This window comes from Alligator mississippiensis, chromosome 14 (assembly GCF_030867095.1).
Source record: "Alligator mississippiensis isolate rAllMis1 chromosome 14, rAllMis1, whole genome shotgun sequence".
Classification (NCBI taxonomy): Eukaryota; Metazoa; Chordata; order Crocodylia; family Alligatoridae; genus Alligator; species Alligator mississippiensis.
In genome coordinates, this window is record NC_081837.1 from 35,488,335 (window position 1) to 35,504,213 (window position 15,879).

Genomic DNA, 15,879 nt, shown 5'->3' on the forward strand with positions numbered 1-15,879 from the left:
GCAGAGTTACCCTACACCAGGAGCTAACAGGGAAGCAAACTACAACTTAATTGATCCCCTTTCCCGCTCCCCAGCCTGAAATCCCCTTTCCTCTATAATTTGCATGATGAAACATTCCCTATATCAGCCCAATATCATGTGCAGCATGTAACTCCTACCTCCCCATCACATTCCCTGCCCCTCCATGGCTACTTCGAACCTACTGTAGTATTATCTGTACATAAAGAGAATTTGAAGGCACAAACATGCGTAGTGTGTGGCTTGTTTGCGTCTGAAAAGCTTTGCCAGTATTGCTGTATCTATTAAGCTATATACCCCCCTAGTGGAGAGAGAGTTTATACCAGCAAAATATTTGTTTTCATATAACCTGCTGTTCTTATTATAGGTTGATCCTGCATACAAGTCAACTGTCATCTTTATGGTTCTTTAAGAGGGAATAAATGGCCTATTTATAATTAGAACAATATGATAGTTTTAAACAGTATAAGATGTATCAGTGAAAGACGCTTTTTGCTCTTGTAACTGCACTTACACTGAGGTTTCTGTTGATACACAAGTGTGATTTTTCTCTTTTTTTGACATTCACAACTGTCAACATTTTTATATATAGGCGAAGTCATATGTGGACTTTCCTGGATGAGAATCACAGGGATTAAAGGAAAGGTGTCTGTATCTCCAGTAATCTTTAATCAATCTCTGTTTCTTTCCATGGAGTTTATACTAGGAATGAATGTGGACTTGCATGGGGAATTTCTGTATTATTTTTATGAAAAGCATGCATGATTCAGTTTGCCCACTCCCTTTGGTCTTGCAACCTGCTGGGACTTAAGGGGTTAAATTCTTTGGAAAGGGAGAATAAGAAGTCAGTGTTAGGCATCAGGTCAACCATCTCTTTCCAATAAACATCCTTCTGCTGAGAAAGAAGGCAGCTATAAATATAGAATAGCACCACAAGTACTGGCATTCATCTGCTTTCCTGCCTGCCTGATTAGCCTGCTTTGCATGTAATATAAAAGATATTGCAGACAATACAGTAGCTGTATTAAAGCACAATTCATTTGACCTATAATTTAATTTACATCCCCTTTCTTTGCCCGTTTCCATTGCTGACAGTGAGAATATGCCTGAATGGATGCTCTCTGAGTCGTTCAGAAAGTGCTGGAAACTCACAGCAGCAAATGTGGGAATACATGTCCCTCACATAATCATCTTGACTGCTAATTCTCAGAGAATGGCCCCAGGATATGAGGTTTATTGCCTTTTCCAAAAGTTTGTCATTAATTATGGTAAACAGAAGATATACCAGTGGGACTGGAGGCCAATTCAATTAAACTTCCTAATCGAGGAGAGAACTTAAGGACCTGTGCTTAAAGTTAAATATGTGCTTAAGATCTTTTCAAAACTGGGGCTTTTGGACCATGAACCAAGTAAAATAAATACCGGTAATACCCATGGCTTAAACTAGTTCCTAAAACTGAGCTATAATACATAGAGATGTGGTTAATAAAGAACAGAATTAGGTAATATTTGTATTAGACACTGCATATACATTGAATATATTATACACTAGCTATTTATCCTATAGATATGACATAGGTACACACACGTTATACATTTTAAAAAGGCTTTTTAATCCGTTATTCACAAAATTATACTAAAACCAGGAGTACATCTGTTACAGATGTTCCCCCCCACACCACCACACACACACATGCACACACACACATCCATTAGCATATTTGTGTCCTTCACAGAGGCAGTGCTGAGTTAGAAGATACCACAGGCATCAGCGGCGGTTCAGAAAGTGCCCTCACAGGTAATAATGCTCAGTCTGGACCTTCACAGCTGTTGACTCTGAACATTTCCCTGTCCTGTTGAGACAGAAGTAAAACACCAGTGAGGATCCCATCCATATCTGAGTGTGTACCACATCATGGATAAGCACATGCCCTGGTGTATTCTGAAGCAGGTATCAGAATTGCTGCAAACCCAACTGGCCCAAGCTAATTTATAAGCCCTGAGGGTTACAAGGAAATCTATCCTAGAGCAGGGGTGAGCAAAATGCAGCCCATGGGCCGTATGCGGCCCACCAAGCCCTTCTATCCAGCCTGCAGGGCCCCTAAAAAAATTAGAAAATTAATATTTATCTCCCCCTGGCTGCCTGTCATGTGGCCCTTGGTGGCTTGCCAAAAATCAATAAGCGGCCCTCTGCCCAAAATAACTGCCTGCCCCTGTCCTAGAGTCAAGGTTATCCCATCGCTACATCCAGGAGGGTTTCTGCTTTCTGCAGCAGTTCAAAAACAGGATACTACATTAGATGACCTAATCCAGCATGACAGATCAAGACCATCATTTTCCCTCATCACACTGCTAGGAAAACCAGGCTGTGCCCTGAGAAGATCTACAGGGGCCAGACATAGAGAGAACCCACCACACACCTGCTGCTGAAATGTTTCATAGCTGTTTCTATAACCTCACTGCTCCAAATGGCTTCCCCTGGCTTCTCAGGAGGACATGATGATTCACTAGCCCTGCCTCTACTCTTTACTCCTTAAAACTCTTTAGGTGCTAGCTGATGGCAACCACTAAAAAACAGAAATCGCACCCCATACATGTGCTCCCAGAATCCTGTGCCCCGCACAGTGCAACACACTGCTTCTGCTTTCCGCCTCCTGCCAGCAACCAGGAGCAGGTTTTACTCTATTAAGCAGCCCAGTGATGGGCTTAGTCTTTTTGCTGCTTTAAACTTCCAGCCTACTATCTCAGCCCAGTTTGCCAGAGCCAAGAAGTGAAAATGTCCCACATTCAGGCTATTTTTGCTATATAATTGACATTAAATTCAGCATAGTAGTGCATAAAAATAGACTAGTATTCCTTTAAATAGTTTGCAGCTTCTCTTGTAGTGCCCACTAAGTTCTATATTTACAAGCTGCCAGAAAACCAAAGTTGCAGTGTGTGTTGCAGGGCCTCACATGCTTATATATAGTTATAAATGCAGTGCCCACATGATCTCTTCATACTGCTGCTGTTTACAGAGCAGAAGACACAAGAGTCGTACACACAGAGACCAATACACAGCAAAATGCATTGGCAAGGGGGTAAATAGAACCCAAAAGCTCATGACTCAGTGTGTCAATGATCAGAAGGATAATATCCATATGAATCAAGTGGTTTATGAGAAATTAATCTGTGTGTATCTCCTTCACAGTCATCTTTAATGGCTAGTTTGTCCAGCTGTGATGCCTTTTATAAGCCTAATAATACACAACCATGAATGCTTAATACATAAAGATTGTTTAGAAACTGAAAATGTTTGTCAAAAATGATTTTTTTATGGAGAAAAAACCCATATGGGTAAAAAAATATTCAGGTTTTAACATAAAACCCCAAAATCTTTGTGGTGCTGAAAACTGACGGCTTTTCCATTTTCTAATAAAACCTCAACATTTTCACTCAAAAGGCTTGAAGAAAAAAAAACCCAAATATTTTTATGCAGAAAAAAAATGAAGAGCTCTAGATATTGGCCACCAGTTGAACTGAATGATACCAGTGTGTCAGAGCTTTTATGTGATGGGGGGGATGGGGGCAGGAAATGAGAGAGAGAGAGGAAAGGAAATGATAGCCTTAGGCTTCAAAAACTACAGGAAAAGTCAGGAAATCATAATTCAGTTCCAATCTCTAGGAAAAGTTTATATTTTACTATGTGTCTACACAGAATCGTAAAAAGGCAGGGCTGGAAAGGACCTCTGATGGCCATCTAGTCCAGCCCTAGCCTGAGGCAGGGCCATCCCTATCCAAACTATCCCTTACAAATCCTTGTCTAACCTATTTCTAAAACTATACAATCAACCTGGTCACACAACTACTAGGCAGAGCACACCAACCTGCCACAGGTAAATCAGGGGGACAATGATGGTCAGCGTTCTGCTGCTGCAAGGGCTGTTAAACTCCCATCACTTCATACAGTAGGTCCCTGATCTCAGCTGGAGCAATAGGTGTGACAGTAGCATACACAGTGGTATAGCTAGATGCTCAGCCAGCATCAACTGGTGTCTACGGAAGCTCCTCCAGTTTACATGACCCAAGGTATCTGTCTAGATGTGCTGTCACCACAGACTTGTTTCTCCTCCCTTACCTTGAGATTCCTGTTGTATGAAAACTGTGCAAAAGAGTCCTGGAGGTACTGGTTTCCAAAGCCCATGATCCTGTTCACAGTATGGTTACAGATGCCTGCTACCTTGGCAGTCAGGTGCACGGCAAATGCAAACTGCACTTCTTCAGGATGCCTATCAGGCACACTGGCTGTCACTTCGTTGTTGACGTAGACATCAGCTAAGTGTTTGAAGGAGCTATAGGAGATGTTTCTGAAGAATGCACTGAGTCCAACATCTTCTTTTATCTGTGTAAGAAGTGAAACAGTAAGACACATATTCAACCACTCTGTACATAACCATCAACCTCAGCAATGCACTCACCCAAGAAAACTCTCTATCCATCTCTGTCCATTTCCAAGACAAAATCTCCCTTATCTCTCTGGCTGGAATTCACCTCTGTCAGCCCAAGGCAAATGCACCACTTACAAGCTGTTAAGTCCAAAGTACTGCACAAAAGTAAATTCTGCTAGATTTCCTTTGGACTTAACAAACATTTTGACTCTCCCATGTCATCTGAGATCTTATCTGAAACCCACTGAAATCAACAGTCATCTTTTCACTAGCTTCATTGGCTTGTGGATTTTCCTTCCTCACAAGATGCACTCACACAAGAAAAAACTTTGAGAACTTTGAAAGATACTGGTGTAACATGGCTTAAAAACCTAAGACTTTCAGTGACCAGAGCCTTCATTGGCATGTGCAGTAAGTCACTCAGATGTGGGAAAAAGATTGATGGGGCACAGGTTTAGAGAGCAGGAATGGAGTGAGAGCAGAGACCTTAATGTGAGTCTCAGTTTTTGTGGCACCTGTGCACTGTGTCAACTGGTGTGGTCACATTCAGAGTTTGGTTAAAACCATCTGTATGCTACCAGCCAACCACTGGAAGAAAGCCCCATCCTCACCTTCTTGTCCCAGTCATCTCCAGCACTCTCAAGGAAGGAAACAATTCTTCTTATGGCTTCCTCTGCAAAAAGATATATGGAATTACTTCCAGAATTTCTAGCAGCCTCTTCTTCAAATCCAAGTCTGTGTGCCTTAGCAATTTGAAGCTTCAAGTTCCATATGAATCAGAGAAAAAGGGGTGTCTCCCTGATGTCCCACAGCCGACTGGCTAGGGTGCTTACTTGAGAAGCTGGAGGCCTTGCCTTCTACCCCTCCCAGGAAGGCTGAACCAGGACCTCTCTCACTTCCCAGCATAGCTCTCAAATCACCACACTATGGGCTCAGTGCCACAAGCTTGGTGCTCAGATTAGGACGGGTAACTTTATCACTGCTGTCCCATGGCATGGGAAACTGATGCTAAAACAGTGAGGCTTTGTGTCCTTCTCTGCTTGTAATGTCTTTGAGAGATTCCCCACAAAGTACCAGATCTGTCAGCTCAGAAGCAGTAGCATGCTCACAGATACCTACAGGTGTTGTAAGCACTACCTCGGACAAAGAGCCACACAGTGGGCGCATCTAGAGGAGGCACTGACTGTGCATCTAGAGGAGACACTGACTGTACTGCACTGTAGCACACCACAGCACGGACAGAGCTAATACACTTCTGTGTAGTATTATCAGGCTATCGTGCAGTAGAATCACCTAAAAGACATTTGCCAGTGTTATGTGCAGTAACTCTGGTTACTGCACTTTTATTTAGTACTTGCTAAGATAAGTACTAAATAAATGCACAGTAACAACTGCGCAGTAGCGTCTTGTGTAGACGCATCCAATGAGTACTTCTACCAACCAATACAAAGACTGGCTATCCTACCCACCCGTGCCAGCTGAATAGCTGGAATCTGGTGCTACACTATCTGGAACCACATCCGAAAGGGACCTGGGGGTCATAACTGACCATAAAATGAATATGAACCACCAGTGTGGACAAGTCTCACAAGGCCCCTTCCAGCCCTAAACTTCTGTGAATCTGTGAATCAGTAACAGCAGCAGTGAGGATGCAGACACTGTCTTTAGCATGCACTAGAAATTGAAATATAAACCTCCCAAGAGCATGTAGCATTAATAAAACCCAAACCAACTCACTGTGGCATTCTGTGCCCTTTGGTGATGATTTGGCCATGTACTGAGGTTGAACCCTTCTGCAGCCTCTGCCAGCAGAGCTCTAGCAATAGAAGCTCCTGCTTTTAGATCTACAGGTCCCAGAGTCACTCCCTAATGTTGACAATCTACCCATGTTATACCTATGGCATGAACAAATGATCCCATATCCCAGTATAATTTGCATTGGGTTTCTATACTGATATATGCTCTAGGATCTGCGACAGAGAGGGGCAGCTATCCCAGTGTAGCTTACACAGTAACAACTATTAAAGCACCTTGCCACAGAGGGACAGGGAAACAGGTGGTGTTTAGCTTGCCTTTAGAAAATTGCTATGCCAATATAACACAGACAGGCATAATCCAAAATGGTGTAACTTGTACCAGTAGGTTCTTATCCTCAATTCTGAGGGACAATTCTACACCAGGCCAGACAAAGTTATCCCAGTTTAGAGATATGCATCACCTGTCTGCTAGTTTGGGGGGGGGTTTGTTTGTTTTTTTTTGTTTGGGGGTGGGGGGTTGTTTGTTTTTTTGGTTTTTTACACATTTGTTACATTAATCAAAGGCAGGCAATTATTTTGGGCAGAGGACTGCTTAATGAGTTTTGTCAAGCCATCGAGGGCCACATGACAGGCAGCCAGGAGCAGATAAATATTAATTTTCTAATTTTTTTAGGAGCCCCGCAGACTGGATAGAATGGCCTGGCAAGCCACATCCAGCCCATGGGCCACATTTTGCTCACCCCTGCATTAATTGCACTAGTGTGTGTCATTTGTCCATGCCTTTAATTTCATTTAAATCCTTAAAATAGGCCATGGCAGGGACTATGTGGTACACAGACTGTGTGCATTCTGCACATGGATAATCTCAACCACTGAGTTCTCCACGCGTGGATCAAGAGTGACCTGTTAATATAATTATTGCCAAAAAGGATGATACTCACCAGCTTCATTAGCGCTAACAGGTTTTGGTGGCTCGTGGTAACTGTGTCCTTTCTTCCCCTTGGATTCATTGCTCTGGATGATCAGTTCTATCTCCTCAGAAACCTGTGCACAGTACTGATCATGTTGTTCTGTGTCTGAAAAAAGGAAGATAAGGTTTGTAATCTGTGTGATCCAGCTGATTCATAGATTCATAGACTGTTAGGGACTGGAAGGGACCTTGCAGATCATCGGGTCCAGCCCCCCTGCTCTAGGCAGGAAGACAACTGGGGTCAAGGTACCCCATCTAGGTGACTTTCCAGTCTCCTCTTGAAAACCTCCAGGTCAAGTGATTGCATCACCTCTGGAGGGAGTTTATTCCACAATCTGGACACCCTGACTGTGAAGGAGTTTTTCTTGGTATTAAGCCTGAAGCTTAATACCAAGTTCCTGATGCACTCCTCCTGCACTCCTCTGGTATAGCAGTAAACTTCTATCAAGCCCCCTCTCAACTTTCTCTTCTTTAGGCTAAAGAGAACCAGGTCCCTCAGCCTTTCCTCGTATGGCTTGCCTTGCAAGCCCCTGATCATACAGGTGGCTCTTTTCCAGACCCTCTCAAGTTTTTCTATGTCCTTTTCCCTGCCCTTCAAAGTCAGCATAGTGTATATAAAAATCCAGTAGGAATAAACTGTAGGAATATTCTCTGGGATACTGAAGGGCCCCAACTACAGATGCTCCCACTAAATGGAGTTCAATTGGTTCCTATGTCTAAGAAGTTTGTTAACACCCCCCTCCCCCTGCCCCCAAGATCAAGGAAGAACAAAAAAGCATCAATGAGCTACCCACATTGTCTGAATAATCTGAAAGAAAGCTTAACCAGACTCAGAAATTTAGATTATGCTCTAACCAGTCTCAATACTCAGGTAGTTAGTTATTTAACACAGCTTTGATAAGGCTTTGTAATTTGGTTTTTAATAGTAATAGTTAAAGAAAACCACAGGGGTGGGAATTAATCGGGTTGATGTTGAGATATAAAATCAAAAGTCATCCCTCTCAAAAAGGAAACTTCAGCTAGGTCACACTCCTTAATGCCAGATTTCCAGCCAGCGTTTGCACCATACTTATACCCACCCTGAATTAGTATGAGGTAATAACAAACATTATATTGTGCTTCTCAAACTGCGGTTACTGATAAAGAAACAGCCCTAGACAGATATACATCCATGGAGCCTTCCCAAATTGTACCGAAACTTTACCAAATCCTTCACAAAACCATCTTGCTAGTCTTTAAGTAAGCCAAGTCACAACCAGGGGAAAAGCAGTTAACTTACATGCCTGTTAAACTAATATCTAATCTATTGTAAAAGTTTTACAGGTAAAACTCTGTAGGCTGGGGGTGTGGTTTTCAGTGATATACCAGGAAATGGATGTTGCAATGATACAGGTTAGAAAAAAGCCTGAAACCAGCATTGCTTATTTCTGGTTCTAGACCAGTTAAACTATTCCCACAAAAGTAACTTCATCTAGACAAGGCAAGGCACAGACCCTTGAAAGTGAATGGGAGTGAAGTCAAATCTTATCCCAACTTTTACTTAAATATGAATGTCGGTCAGGGTGTGAGTCTTTGTGACACTTCTATGCTGGCACAAAGCCTTTGTGTAGATGCAGATAACCCTATGGAACGAGTCCTTTAGCAAAGACAGAAAATCCATTCAGGAAACTGGTATATAGTATGTTAAAAAAAGACTACACCAATACTTCTGATGTGGCTAAGTCAGCTAGAAGCATGAAAAAAATCACACCTCCTAGCCAACATAGCTAGGTCAGCCATACCCTGGCTATGGGATACCTTTGTCAATTTAGCTCATGTCCTTCAGCAATGTGGGGCAGCTACACACCTAGCAAAATGCTTTCCTGCTGGCTCCCTTTTCACTAGGCTGGCATTCACCAGCTGATATAGCTAGGCTGGCATAGGATGTTGGGACAGGCTCTGTAATGTAGGCACAGACCCTTGAAAGCCCTAAATTATGGCTCTAATGTGGGGGTTTCCAAAAAAAGCTATACCACTACACCGGCTCTCCCAGCAAATCCTTTCTAGTGTGGACAAGGCTTCAGGCCTCTATATCCCCATTGTAAATTCTGCCTCTAGCCACATCGTTTCTCCCCAGGGAACACGAGTACCTCATCACACAAATGTTATGTGCGCTCACCTGGCACACCTGGCTTCTGACTGTTCTCCAGTGGAAGAAGGTTGGATTTCTTTGCTTTAGCTCCTGCTTCCAACCCTTCCCCCTTTTCCTCCTCGGTGACAAGTTTCTTAAAGGCGAAAGCTTTCCTGAAGCTGGTTCTCTTTTTATTGGCCTTACGAGACTGCGTTGATGAATTCAAGTCTGTTCTGGATCTCTTAACCTCTTCAGCTTCCATGGGCACCTGCTGCTTGTCAGCATCTTTATCCTTTTTCTTCCTACATGATTTCTCTTTGTGCTCATCTGTGTTTCTCCGGAAGAGGAAATTCATGAAAGTCTTGATCCCCGAATACTGACTTTTCCCCTCAGGCACATTCTTCGAGCTTTTCCCCTTTGGCTTCTGCTCATTGTCTGTAGTGCTCCCACAAGCTACCTGCTTTTTCTTCTTGCTGCCAGCATCTTCTGACTGTTGTGCCTTGGCTTTGTCTGCCTGGCTTTTCCTCCGAATGCCTCTGAAGCTTGAATACCTGCAGAAGTCACTCGCTGACCTTTGGAGCCGAGCCGTCTTCTTTACTTGCCCTCCACTGCCTTCCTGCAGTCTTTCCTTAGCAGCAAAGGAGTCCTCGCAGTTGCTCAGGGTGTGTTTGACATACAGTTCCAACACTCTCTTTGCATCCTGTCTGTCCAGAGACAAGATCTTCCTCCTGGGGTTTCTCTCTATTTCCAGTGGACCCCTCCAGGCTTCCATGGCTTGGATACTACATAAAGCAGAAAAAAAAGATATTTTAAGCAACCCACACAGATGGATAAAGGCTCCGTGGAACAGATTTTGAGCTTGTCTAAATCAGCAGGGCTCCACTAAAGTCCAGCTGACACTGAACCTCTGAGACTATTTCTGCCCTTGGAAAATGATCAACCATCTTCAGTATTATTACTCAGACAGACTCTTATCTCATCATGCATGGGGCTTGTTTTTAGGAAGCTTTCACGCAAAAGCTGGGATATAGATAATTCATAGTCAGAAAGGAAAAGTGACCTAAGGGACTGCAGCAGGGCACAGGGCTTAGCAAGCAGCTTTTGAGTTTTTCAGCTGTAGCCCATTTCCATCCCAAAAGCAGGTACCAGGAGGCACATGGGAAGAATCACAGGCCAAAATGCTATTCAGGTCATAGTAGATTTGCAAGCATATAATCCAAATTATGTTACTTTAAGGTCTAATCAGTCGTACACCACCAAAGTTAAAGTAAAATCAACCTACAGGGAGTCATTCTGTCCCAAGGGTGAACTAAGTGGCTTTCCAGCCCCAGTGGCTCCTTGGATCTCTCTCCTGGAAAGAAGTGAGGGCCCTTGCAAACCAGACACTGTACCAACCATTTACCAGACAAGCCAAATGCTTTCAATTTCTGCCAGCGATGTTACTTGATCAAAAGATTTTCCCTGTTCACTTAAATGAACCATCTCTTTCCCTGCTTCCTGGCAGAGAGGTGTCAGCAGCATAACAAAACTCACAACCACCTTCACTGGTAGGTTTAGCCAAAGGAGAAAGGACAGAGTGGGCCATTGTGAATGAGTTCCTCCCTCCTCCTGAGGGCTGAGGACACGGTGAATCACACAGTCCCTGTGTCTGCCCTCTCATACTTTTTAGCGCTTGTTTTTAGGATGGGGATCAGGATAGTTATTCAACCAGCCGATCCACTCCATGTTGCTACTGCCCTTTTTTTGTATGTTCACGAGAAGAACTGACCATGAAATGCTATGACTCAAAAAACACACAGCCTGGTGGTTTTTTTCTCTTGCTGCCCAGGGCACATCTGTACTTTTAAAGACCCTGCAGTGAAACATGTCACACCTGCTCCATGCTGCTGGGTTCTTGGTTGTAGCCATGTTGGTCTAAGGACACAGGCAGGCAAGGTTCTTTGGGTAGATGTGATCTCTTTTATTAGACCAACTGAGTAGTTGGAAAAAAGCTGTTTGCAAGCTTCTGGGCACAATCACCCTTCTTCAGGCATAGGAAGAATGCATACACCTGCTCCATGTAATAGAGGTGCCTCAATGCAACATTGAGTGTGTGGCCATTAAGCCAAGGGAGAAGCCTGCCTAATCTGCACATCACAGAGCAACCCTGTCACAAAAGGACTCTGAGGTACCCAGAGGAATAAACATCTACCCTCTACCTTCCCTGTCCAAAATGAAGTTTCTTTTCTACCTAGGAAAACTTTTGCAATCTTTGAGTTCTCCTCAGCCTGAAGAAGGGTGTTTGTACCCAAAAGCTTGCAAAGAAAGAATATTTTTTGCTGCTGTTTAGTTGGTCTAATACAAGATATCACCTCTGACCTAAGAGTTTTGTTTATCTGCCATTAAGCCAGTGATTTTCAACCAGGGTGCCTTGAGATGCTTTCAAGGGTACCATCAGATGGATGTTAGCACCCTTAGTTGTGCAAACAAGATAAACCCAGAAGGTAAAAACAGTGGTTGGATTTTATCAAAGCCTTTTATCCTGGGACCCTACAAACGAGCCCATTGTCCCACTTTAACTACCTGTGAAGTATCCAAGATAACCCTTTTTCTCAGGATGAACACAGCTAATTTGAACAAATTGCTACTTTGGCTGGATTTTGATGCTGGCCAAAACCCAAAACAATCAGACTTGGGATGAACCAGGGGCCCATTTTTTCCCAGATTTTTCAAACAAGAATTCCTAGGGTTTAAACCAGTCTGGCCTGTTATGGTCTTTCCTAGTCCTTTGCAACAAAAGAATTGCTGTATTATTTTTTAGTAGCCAAGAAATGAGTGAAAATGAAGAGCTGGCATTTCCCTACAGATGCCTGGATCGCCTCTAGCACAAGAGTTTTGTCTGGAGTCTAACAAGGTATTCCTTCAGTCTAAATGGTTGAGAACGACTGCATTAAGCACCCATGAGACACCTGGCTTATCACTGACTATATCACGACACACATGGCACAGTGCAGCACGCACAGATTGGATGCACCATGTTTCACGATAGCACCCCCGAGCCTGGTCCTTTGACAGCACAGGCATGCCCCTTTTGTACAGCTATCCAACTGCATTGACTTAAATGCAGTCATTCCTCATTAACACCACCAGAAGGTGAAGTTCAGCCCTACACAGAGATCCATTGCAAAGCCCCAGTGCCATTCAAATCCCACATAAACCCTATTTTGAAGCGACAAGCAGGTCTTAACTATTACACAGGTTTTGTGCTTGCTCTCGCTGCCTATGAAATCAATTCCACCCCGAGGAGGATTAATGAAGAATGCTTCCTCCGGCAGAAATGAAAGGTGTGGCCACACACAAACTCAAATCACAGCCACTGCAGCTATCTTACAGATAACCTGCTGCTGAAATAAAGACATGAGTCAGCCCTCACAGGTGCAAACCTGGAATGATTCCTACTCATACCAGTGGTGCTAGACCAGCCTAAGCGACATCAGGGCCAGCCCACCCCAAGCCTGCAAAAATGTCTCCATATCAGCTATGCAAGTTATACCCTTCATGGACAACTCTGAAATCATCGCGCAATCCTACGAGCGTTTATTCTAACCACATATTCAACCCCAAGGCATATTCATTTAGCTTCTATTGATTCTGGCCCACTGAGGACAAATACTCACTTACTATAATATATTTTAGTTACCTTTCCACTAGTAATTCTGGTTTTCTGGATCTAGTTCAGACGAATGTCGTAGCCACAAAGCGCTAATGATTTTAGGAGTCCGAGGAATCAGGGAAGTTCACTTTTATACGAGAGCCAGGTGAGATAGGTCTATTTTTAGCAGCCAGTCACGCAGCAGAGAAGTCAATAGCACCCCCAGCCGCTATCTCAGCTAGCTCCTCCTCTGTGCAGGTGCACGTCATTGGTGGAAAAAGCCATATTTGGCCTGCAGACGTTCGTGAGTTTCAACATGAGAAAGCTTCCTTGTTTTTAACAGCCACAGGAGCATGGAAAGTCTCGTAAACAGCAATCAAGAGTAGTTGCTGGACTTTGAAACCCAGATAACCTAACACCATGTGACCTTTGTTTGTTCAGGTTTCTTTGTCTACATATGGGCCTTGATAGGTTATTTCCATGAAGAGAAATAGATGATACCTTTTAGGGTGACCATCTTTTCAAAAGGGAAAGGCAGGACACTGCTTCACCTGCTCCCACCCCTCTCCCCATCACCCCCGCATGCCCTTCACCCCCTGGACAAGCTGTCCATGGCTCCATGCCGCTCCACGCCCTGGCCCCATGCACCACCCTAGCTACGCCGTGCCCCCATCCCCTGCCCCACTCGCTCCCTCATCATGGGGCCTTAATCTGTCCACAAACCCACCCCCACATATTCCCTCCCTACCATAGACTTATCTGCAGTAAGCTGCTCCCCAGGCCACCTGGCTGTGATCCTGACCACATGCATGTGTGCAGGCATATGGCACCCTGAGTCCTGCTCCCAACACCCCTTGCAGGCTGGAATGCCGCCAGCCTGCAAGGGGAAACCTGCCCATTTCCTATGGATCCCACAATGCTCGAATCTGGGATAAATGCTGTCCCGGAGTCATGCAGCCTAAGACTGGGACTTGAGGTTCCCATTCTAGGACTATCCCACCCAAGTAGGGTGGTCACCCTAGATACAACCCACAACTTTTCTATCTAGGATGACACAGAGCCCTGTTGGACTGAACACAGTAGGAAGTTCCCTTCTCAGAAATCCAAGCCTCCCTTTCCAAGAAGCACTGTGACTTTCAGCTGCACTGTTTCCCGGTTTCTTCCCAGGGCCAGGTTAGCCCTCAACCCCTTCCTCTCACCTGTCTTTTGGCTTTTTCCTCATTCATGCTGCTGCAAACAAAAAAAACCCCTAGGCACTATGTGGTGTAAACAGTCCCAATTACAGCCCAATAAAGCTTGCATCTAGTGTACACGCCCCTGCCTCCAGCGACCAACTTCAGTGCCATACAAGCACTACCCACATCTTCGGGCAGCTCCACTCATTAACAGTGCCACCAGAGTATGACATGCACCCTAGGGAGGCGCCCATTGCTTAAGGGATCATGGCAGCAAGCACAAAGAGCAGAGGTAGCACCAGTAGAGATCTTGCTCCACTCAGCAGAGATGGAGTATCTCCCAGCAGAGTGGTAGTTTCTGCAAGCTCAGAGGAGCTTTGAGTATGCAGGACCTCAAACCTTTGCTGACAGAACTAGACAGGAGCAGGCCTCAGCTTTGGTTCACCCTCCTAAGCAATTCATGGTCTGGTGCAGGGGTGGGCAAAATACGGCCTGCGGGCCGAATCCAGCCCACCAAGCCATTTTATCTGGCTCATGGCACACCTAAAAAAATTCACAAATATATATTTCTCTGCTCCTGACTCCTATTGAAGGTTAAACAGGAGCCCCTGGTGCTGATCCTCAAAGGAAGAGACAAAAGAAGAGGCAGCAAAAACCTAGAAGGAATGAGAAACCACTTACATGCTCAGAGAGCCAGAAGCACCAATGCTGTCATCCTGTGGACCCATCCCGGCTTAGGGAGGGGAGGATGGAGGGAGAGGAGGACAGGGGTGGATGGGGAGGGGAGGAGTCGCAGCCTTCACCGCCTGAGGGCGAAGCAGCAGGGCAATACCCAGGCGAGGTTGAACCTGTGGGCGAAGGGGCAGAGTCAGAGCATGCTCAGGGGGAGGGTCCAGGTTAGGCGAGAAGAAACTAGTGCGAGTGGAACCGGGTGGACCTCGGCCCTCCGCTCACCCCTAGGGAGCAACCACGGGGTAAAGGAGAGTCTCCCCAGCAGCAACCGGGACATGGCTCTCGCACGTGGCTGAGTGGAGCTTTCTGTCCCCAACCGGCCTCACACCTGGGCCAAAAGCTCAGAGCTCCAAGCCCTGGGGTGAACCCCTGGCAGCGGGGTCCTCAGGATCAAAGGTGGACAATGAGGTCCACCCCAGGAGATAGCCGGTCCATACAGGGCACTAGGGCCCTGGAAGAGAGGCAGGACAGGTTATCCTGACCGGCCTGGAGGCAGGAGGCACCCGATCATCACGTGGGCTGGGGGGATGGCCCCTCAGGCCTGGGGCACTCACCTCCATGCTGTTCGCCCCCTTCTCCTCCTCCCCTCTGCCGCAGTGTCAGCACTGGAGGTGGGAGGCAGAGACATGGGTCACGTTGCACACACCCCAAACGCCCAGGCCCCTGCCACTTCCACCAGCCCAAGCCCCGGCCTCCCTTCTCTCCATCCCTGCCTCCGTACCAAGGACTGGCCCTGGGCACCCTCCCACACCCATCTCCCTTCCTCCCTCTGTGCTGACCCCACCTAGACCTGGCTCCTGGATGCTGTCTTGATATACACAACAGGGACGGCTCCCGGCACACAGCGCCCAGGCCTGCACTGCCCCTGCCCCAGCCCTAGCTCCACCTACACACCCAGGGCGCTGGAGGGAGTTGTGGGCAAGGCACTTCCTGAAGACACACTAGTCATTTCCCCTTCGCTCCCCTCTTCCCTCCCAAGGCCTCCAGAGCTGGGAGGGACCCAGGGGTGCTGGCCCTCGACCCGTCCTTCTCCCAACCTGCGAGACCCTTCCCAGGACC

General features: G+C 45.7%; 1 protein-coding gene across 2 annotated transcripts; it reads right to left on the minus strand.

The window, feature by feature from the left end:
- Window positions 1-1,613: 1,613 nt before the first annotated feature.
- On the minus strand, window positions 1,614-15,042 carry LOC102573735 (uncharacterized). Of its 2 annotated transcripts, none has more exons than XM_019492458.2 (6): window positions 14,770-15,042; window positions 9,331-10,064; window positions 7,144-7,278; window positions 5,057-5,118; window positions 4,136-4,399; window positions 1,614-1,871 (listed from the first exon to the last, which is right to left on the minus strand). In XM_019492458.2, exons 1-6 carry the CDS (start codon window positions 14,814-14,816, stop codon window positions 1,827-1,829), a joined length of 1,287 nt encoding a protein of 428 aa, XP_019348003.1. In that variant the 5' UTR covers window positions 14,817-15,042; the 3' UTR covers window positions 1,614-1,826. The 2 variants fall into 2 exon arrangements, with proteins under 2 accessions (XP_019348003.1, XP_014460929.1); XM_014605443.3 differs by lacking the exon at window positions 14,770-15,042 and adding an exon at window positions 12,962-13,265.
- Between the last annotated feature and the right edge of the window lie 837 nt (window positions 15,043-15,879).